This window comes from Myotis daubentonii, chromosome 3, assembly GCF_963259705.1.
Source record: "Myotis daubentonii chromosome 3, mMyoDau2.1, whole genome shotgun sequence".
In the NCBI taxonomy this organism is placed as follows: domain Eukaryota; kingdom Metazoa; phylum Chordata; class Mammalia; order Chiroptera; family Vespertilionidae; genus Myotis; species Myotis daubentonii.
This window is the reverse complement of record NC_081842.1, coordinates 72,679,548-72,687,893: the sequence shown is the minus strand read 5'-3', so window position 1 is coordinate 72,687,893 and position 8,346 is coordinate 72,679,548. Positions and strand designations below refer to the sequence as shown.

The window sequence follows — 8,346 nt, the reverse complement described above, 5'->3', positions numbered from 1 at the left end:
TACACCATGACCAAGTGAGATTTATTCTGGAGATGCAAGGCTGGTATAATATTCACAAACCACTAATGTGATACATTACATTCAGACAAAAATCACATGACCATATGAAAATATGTAGAAAAAGCATTAGACAAAATCAAACACCCATTTTTTAATATATATTTTTAATTTATTTCAAAGTGGGAGAGGAAGTGTGAAACCTAGGCATGTGCAATGACTTGGAATTGAAACATGACCTCTTAGTTCATAGTTTGACACTCAAACACCAAACCATGCTTGGTGGGTGTAACACCCATTTTTTATAAAAACTTTCAGCAAAGTTGGAATAGAGGGATCTCCAGGACCCCTCGGGGGATGTTGGAGAGCTGGTTTTGGCCCGATCTCAAAGGCCAGGCCTAGGGACCACACAGGTGCATGAATTTGTGCACCTGGCCTCTATTTATTTAATAAGCATTAATTAAAGGGAGACAAAGAATACATAACAGAATTGAACTACATGATCAGTCAGCAAAAGCTAAAGTTCAAAAATAAAGATAAAATTTCTTTGAATGTACTGTGCAAGTCATATGGAAAATTATTTGATTATTTGAATTTATCCAATTCAAAAAGTATTAGAATTGAACAATTCAAGGCTTGTATGAATTTTTAGAAACACAAAGTTTGCCTAAAGCAATGCAGAAAAACTGATGTTTTATTTCATTAATTTGTAACTTGGATTATTTTGATAAATGTTTAAGAGCTTGCTTTACTTCATAAATTTAAAAAAGGTTGTTTAAGGGAGACTAATAAAAATCTGATTGTAGGGAACATATTTAGGCACTCAGTATTCAAAGCACCTATATCTATATATCTATTAAAAATAACTTAAACAGTCTGGCTGCTGTGGCTCAATGGTTGAGCTTCAACCTATGAACCAGAGGTCACAGTTTGATTCCTGGTCAGGGCACACGCCCAGGTTGCAGGCTCAACCCTCAGTGGGGGGCATCCCGGAGGAAGCCTAACAGTGATTCTCGTTCATCATTGATATCTCTATCTCTCTGTCTCCCTTCCTCTCTGAAATCTCTCTCTCTCTCTCTCTCTCTCTCTCTCTCTCTCTCTCTCTCTCTATATATATATATATATATATATATATATATATATATATATATATATATATATATATATATAATTTTAAATAACATACAAAAGCCTGTCAACTGATACTTGGCAGATTAAGTACAAAGTTTAGAAACAAGTTGACTCCACACTTAGTAATAATTGATTTTAAAAATAACAAAAGCCTAAATTTTAAAACAATGTTTTTATTGTAGTGTAATGCTTTTAAGAAAAAATAAGTCAATTATCAGAGGACACTGCTCTTAATTAGCAAAAAATGACAGATTTTGAATTTCAATTCCTGTCCACTTCTGGGCGTCAAGGCCTATAACCAGTCCAGTCTGCAAGAAGAGCAAGTGAGAAGTAGGTCTCTGTGAAAGAGCGCCATCACACAAACAATAGCCAATTAAAAACCCTTTTCTATGTATTAAAATCAATCCTCAACCAGTTGTTCTTTTCCATAGCATTAAAAGGTTTATGCATTTGAAAACATACAGCCATTTTCTTTTAAACTAGGCTATAATCTAAACTTTTCAATAGCTCATGATTTCTACCTTTTTCATTAGTTACCAATACATTTCCTTGATCCTAAGCTATAAGAACCAACCAAAAGCCTTTCCAAATTATAATATACAAGAGGCCTGGTACACAAAATTCATGTGTGGGGGGAGGGCAGTCCCTTAGCCCAGCCTGAACCCTCTCATAATCTGGCACCCCTTGAGGGATGTCTGACTGTCGGTTTAGGCCCGATCCCACAGAGATCCTTGTGGGATTGGGCCTAAACCGGCAGTTGAACATCCCTCTCGCAATCCGGGACCACTGGTTTCCAACCGCTCACCTGCCTGATTGCCCCTAACCCCTCTGCTTGCCTGTCTGATCATGCCTAGCCACTCACCTGCCTGCCTGATCACCCCTAACCACTCTACCTGTCTGATTGCCCCTAACCCCTCTGCCTGCCTGTCTGATTGCCCCAACCACTCTGCCTGCCTGCCTGATTGCCCTCAACTGCTCGCCTGCCAGTCTGATTACCCGTAACCACTTGCCTGCCTGCCAGATTGCTCCTAACCATTCTTCTTGCCTGCCTGATCACCTGCAACTGTTCACCTGCTTGTCTGATCGCCCCTAACTGCTCACCTGCCTGTCTGATTGCCCCAACCACTCGCCTGCCTGCCTAACTGCCCCTAACCATTATGCCTGCCTGATTGCCCCTGACTGCTCAGCTACCTGCCTAATCACCCCTAACCCCTCTGTCTGCCTGCCTGATCGCCCCTAACAACTCACCTGCCTGCCTGATCACCCCTAACCACCTCTGCCTCGCTCCCCATCACCACAGCTTCGTCCCAAAAGACATCCCAATGATGTCTGGAAGGTCGTTGGCTGTCTGGTATAATTAGCATATTACCCTTTTATTATTATAGACTTGGAATTCCTGGCATAGACTAACAAAAACAAAGTTGACTTACCAACAAATATCATATAAACTAATCCAAGTAATGCCCCTAAGGTTGTAATACCCAAACCTGAAATCAGAAGAGAACCATGCACTGGGATGCACTCTGCAAAAACAAATAAAATTTTATCTTAGAAATTCACATGAAATAACTGAACTTCTTAAAAGAATCAATAACAGAAATAACATTAAGTTTTAGGAAGAGTAATTATTTTTCTCATTTTCAAGAAACAAAAATTACTTCCCGGCCTTTGTAGCTCAGTAGTTGAGCATCAACTTATGAACCAAGAAGTCATAGTTCAATTCCTGATCAGGGCAAAGCCTGGTTTGTAGGCTTGATCCCAAGTTGGGGGCATGCGAGAGGCAGCCAATCAGCGATTGTTCCTCATCATTTTTTTTTTTTATCTTTCTCCCCATCTCCCTTTCTCTCTGGAATCAATAAAAATATATTTTTTTAAAAAGAAACAAAAATTACCTACATTTGTATACCCATTATTAACTCAGTGCAATGATTCCAAATTCCTTTCCCTGTACGGAAAGAAGAGCCGTTGCTTGCATATCATGTACCTTATCAAGTCTAGACTAAAGAGAAACAGTCTATGAAGCCTAAACCTCCACCCAAATGGTTCTTTTAAAAGCTCATCCATGAATACAGGCGTGGCAGTTTGGCCACTAAACAATCGGCCAATGTGGAAAGCACTGACCTCAGTAGAGGAAAAATGAGTGAAAAAATGAAAAGCTCACAACACTAAAACCTGGCATGAATGTAGAGCAACAGAAGTGTTCATTCATTGCTGGTGGGAATGCAAAATGGTGCAGCCACTTTGGAAGACAGTTTGGTAATTTGTTACAAAATTGATATATTCTTAACATACAATCTAGCAATTGCACTCCTTAGTGTTTGCCCAAATGAAGTTGAAAAAGTATGTCCATACAAAAACATACACTTCTATATTGTGTGTCTAGATCTGAAATTTGATAACAAACCAATACCTTTCCCTGTGCAGAAAGCAACCAAAATATCCTTCAATAGGTGAATGGATAAACAAACTATCGTCCATTCACACAACTGAATATTATTCAGTGCTAAAAAGTAAATAAGTTATCAAGCCACCCAAAGATATGGAGGAAGCTTAAATGCACACTACTAAGGGAAAGTAGCCAATTTGAAAAAGCTAGATACTGTATGATTTCAAGTATAAGACACTTTGGAAAATGCAAAATGATTGAGGCAGTGAAATGATCGGTGGTTGCCAGGGTTTCAGAATAGGGAGGATGAATGGGCAGAGCACAGAGGGTTTGGGGGGCAGGTAAACTTTTCTATATGATATTCTATGATTATGGTCCATGTCATTATACATTTATCAAAATCATAGACCATACAACACCAAGACTGAACCCTTAGATAAACGATGGACTTTGGGTGATAATGTTGTGCCAACGTTGGTTCAACAGACTGCAACAAATGTAATACTTGGTGGGAGATGTTGATAGAGGAGGAGGCTGTGAGTAGATGGGGTAGAGGGGGATTCTGTATTTTCCACTCCATTTTGCTGTGAACCTAAAGTCCTATAACCCATAAAATCCATTTAAAACAGAATAAGAAAGACAAAGAAAAGGAAAGAGAAAAAGAGTTCTAAGAGAAATTACTGGTAGGAAGAGAAATTGGGTCTAGAATAGATTGTGACCCTCACCTGAGACACAGAGGCTTAGTCCGACCACAGAGATCAAAAGGCCCAGCACCTGAACGAACAATAAGATGATGCTGATGGGGAGCTTCCTTTTAGCTGGAGCTTCAAGGAAAAAAGAAAAAAAAGCATGCTGCACATGTTTAAGAAGCAATCACTTCCATTTGTATTTCGTACAGTCAAGGTCAGTATCCTAGGACCGAAGACTGACTCTGTCAGGTGGTGGCTGCTTTCCCAGTGACCTAAGTCATCTCTCTCCACTCCAGGCTTCAGCTCCACATTCACACTCTCAGCAGCCTTTCACTTCTGCAGGGAGCTGAGCTGCATTGGCAGTTTTTACCCCAAATCTTAGAACAATGCTGCTTTTACCACACGTGGGTATTTTACCATAGGAGTGGCTATTAGCAGGGCCTCGCCACGTGCACACAAAATCACTCTGGTAGAGAACCACTGTGCAAGCTTGCCATTGTAGACATCATAACCCCTAATTGTGGCTTTAGAACAAATTAATACCATCTTAATGTATAGCAACCCAGAGATAGGCTCTCATACCAAGAGTTAAATGTGCTAATGGAAAAAATAGATTATTTAATAATAAAAATATTTAGTGATTTAACCCAAAAATAGAGTGAAAAATGTTACCAATTGTTGGTTGGATAATCATAATGTATAACTTTTAAAACTCAATGTTAATATTTGCAATAACTCTTTATGATTTACAACCCTATTTTGTATAACTAGTTTTTTAAAGAGAGTTTTTGCAACAGAATATAATGAGAATGTTTAATATCTACTCATAATTTCAAAAACTGAAATAAGAATATGAAAATGATTGTTAAGAAATTAGTATAATTTTAAAAAATCCATTGGCTGGCATTAAATATATCTCTGAAAGTCATTTTTTATAAAATAACTATGTTAAAACCTAATATAACATAAAAATTAATCCTTATGGGTGGAAATTTTTACTAAGAATAGTTAGAAAGACAAATAAACTTGTATTGTATTATAAAAAATGCAAGAATTATTTTAATAAAAAATGATGCTTTTTAAATGAAAAAGGACATAATCATGCTTAAACAAAAAATACTTACCTATCATAAACATAGAGATCTGAAGTAATATTAGTATTACTGTAGAAGCTACAATTAAACCAAGTCCACTGGTCCTCTTTGTTGAATATTCACCTGTTGATAAATAAAATTAATGTTTAAAATATTTTCCTACATACTTTCTACTCTGTGGGAAATTAAAGTACTTAATTTATTGAATGTATTCATCTCAATACTACTCTTATAAACTGCAAATCTTTAAAAATAAATGCTTTCCCTAAAACCTCACACAAAATATGTGACAATTTTTTTATTTAAGACCAAACTGAAGACATCTAAATGTCAACATCTAAGTCTCAACAAGTCAAAACCTTCAATTGGCTTTTTCTCCTTCTTAACTACCTTGGAGTCTCTTACCAATTTCTTCATGTGCTATATTCAATCTGTCCTAAAGTCAAAATAGCTATTCTTTGTAGCTGTCTTCTTAATTCATCCTTTCCTCCCCACACCCTCACTAACTTCAGCTGCAAAGAGAACTGCCAAATTTCTGGTCCTAAACATTACACCCATATTGTATTTTGTTAATAAAACGTAGGCTTTCTACATCTACACTTTGAGTCCCAGCCTATCCCTGCTGTTCTTTCCATGTGCTGCATACCCTTATTCCCCAATCCCATTCCCATCCTCCAAAGGCAAATGCAGTTTCAGATTGATCTGTTTCCCGTGTTCATTCCCACTTCCATGTCTGGCCTGATGAAGTTTGCCTTTGCAGTCGGTTAAATGGTGGCTCCAAACATAAGCCTACCTCCTAATTCCCAGAAGCTGTGAACGTTAATTTATAGAGCCAAAGTGGACCATTACATTATATGAATTAGTTTAGGTTCTTAAAAGAAGGAATTTATCCTAGATTAACGAGGTGGGGCCTAAATTCAATGGTAAGTGTCTTTGGAAGAGAGATGCACAGGAGTTTTAAGAGTGGAATTAGAGTTACGCTGCCACAAGCCAAGGAGTTGCAGGTGCCTGCAAACACCAGAAAACGGAAGAAGCAAGGAATGGATTCTCCCCTAGAGTTCTACCCCCCACAATGTTCTCAACCTTATCAACCATGACTTCCCTCATAGTAACTGCACCTCTTACCTGGGATGAAGAAAACGGCTCCAACAAGGACTAATATACTGAGAACTAGTCCAGCCACAGATAAAATGATGATTTTCTCCTTCGTAATACTGGAATTATATTTAAGTGCTTAAAAGAAAAAAAAATACAGAAAGAATTCCATGAACTCAATCTCAAGAAGTGAAGCCATTTCTGTAACTTAAAAGTGCAGACACAAACTGATAACTTCCTATAATTGAACAACCTTTGAGGAATAACTCAGTTGTATCATGTGCAGCCACCTCAAATCTTTTTCATAAGTCCGTCAATGACTAAATAGTGTCACGGCCGTATAAATATGGATGCTGAATTTACAGGTGATGCTTTTATTACCTTACAATTTAAAGATGAAGTCATATACATCATACTTTCTCAATTGGGGCATTATTAACATTAGGGCCAGATAAATCTTTATGGTGGAAGGGGGCTGCTCTGCACATTTAGAAGGTTTAGTAGCATCCCTGCCTCCCTCCAAACTGCATGCCAGTAACAGCCCCAGTTGTATCAATTGTGAAATGTCCCCTGAAGAGTAAAACTGCCTCAGCCTTACAACTGATATAGATAATGCTGATGGGAAATAACTGGACAATTGGTAATACTGAGAAAAAGAGAACTTTGTTCCACCTTACATAAAATGATAAACATCTGGAAATCTATATATTTTATTTTGAAAAACTAGAATAAAATTGGACTAATCACACCCTCTTGATATCCTGAAGGAAGAGAATGCTTAGATTGTTCAACTAATATATATATATATTAGAGGCCTTGTGCATGAATTCGTGCACAGGTGGGGTCCCTCGGCCTGCGTGGTGATCAGGGCCAATCGTGGCTGGTGGCCAGGGGGAGCGACCATGGGAGGTTGGCCAGCCAGCCCTATTAGGGCTGATCTGGCTGGCCAGCCAGTGGGACAGACTGCGGAAGATTGGCTAGCCTTGAGAGGTTGCCTGTGGGAGTACACCCGGGGCAGCTCCTGTATTGAGCATCTGCTCCCTGGTCATCAGTGCATATCATCTCGAATGGTCGATTGGTCTTTCAGTCCTTTGGTCACTTAGGCTTTTATATATATTGACTAGAGGCCTGAGCACAAAATTTGTGCAGGGGGCGGGGGGGGGGGGCGGTTCCCCCTTAGCCCAGCCTGCACCCTGTCCAATCCGGGACCCCTCGGGGAATGTCTGACAGCCGGTTATCTCTGTCACAATCCAGGACTGCTGGCTCCTAACTGTTCACCTGCTTGCCTGCCTAATCACCCTAACTGGCCCCCCTGCCAGCCTGATCACCCCTAACCATCTCTGCCTGCCCATCTGATCACCTCTAACTGGCCTCCCTTCTGGCCTGGTTGCCCCCAACTTCCCCTCCCCACTGGCCTGATTGCCCCTAACTGCCACCACCAGCAGCATAGTCCCTGCCAACCCTTGCCAACCTGGTCTCCTCCAACAGCCCCCCTCTGACAGCCTGGTCACCCCTAACTCTTCCCCCTGCCAGCCTGCTTGCCCCAAACTGCTCCCGCTGCTGGCCTGGTCACCCCTCACTGTCCCCCCTGCTGGCCTCACTGTCCCATGCAGCCTGCTCTTTAGTCGTTTGGTCACCCCTCACTGCCCCCTACCAGCCAGGTCGCCCCACACAGCCTGCTGCTCAGTCATTTGGTCATCCCTCACTAACACCCATGCCGGCCTTGTTCCCCCACTCAGCCTGTTCGGTCGTCTGTTAGGTTGTTTCAGATGTGAAGGCCTCTGGCTCATTATATCCTATCCTATCTAATAAACGAGAAACATGGTAATTAGCCGTATCTCCGCTACCCTTCCAATTGGGTAATCAGGGCGATATGCAAATTAACTGCCAGCCAAGATGGCAGCCAGCAGCCAGGCAGCTTGAAGCTACCATGAGGCTTGCTTGCTTCAGTGAC

General features: G+C 40.4%; 1 protein-coding gene across 1 annotated transcript; it reads right to left on the bottom strand.

Moving 5' to 3' along the window:
* Positions 1-1,413: 1,413 nt before the first annotated feature.
* Positions 1,414-8,108, bottom strand: LOC132229630 (leukocyte surface antigen CD47-like). The gene is made up of 6 exons (XM_059686180.1): positions 8,099-8,108; positions 6,423-6,530; positions 5,328-5,420; positions 4,240-4,338; positions 2,559-2,651; positions 1,414-1,436 (listed from the first exon to the last, which is right to left on the bottom strand). Exons 1-6 carry the CDS (start codon positions 8,106-8,108, stop codon positions 1,414-1,416), a joined length of 426 nt encoding a protein of 141 aa, XP_059542163.1.
* Between the last annotated feature and the right edge of the window lie 238 nt (positions 8,109-8,346).

What these genes read in the sequence shown, in the direction of transcription:
- LOC132229630 (XM_059686180.1), bottom strand. An exon ending in AGCCGTTTTCTTCATCCCAG is followed by an intron (nt 5,421 to 6,422) that starts GTAAGAGGTGCA and finishes ATTTATCAACAG; the next exon opens with GTGAATATTCAACAAAGAGG. An exon ending in GATCTCTATGTTTATGATAG is followed by an intron (nt 4,339 to 5,327) that starts GTAAGTATTTTT and finishes TTTTCCTTGAAG; the next exon opens with CTCCAGCTAAAAGGAAGCTC.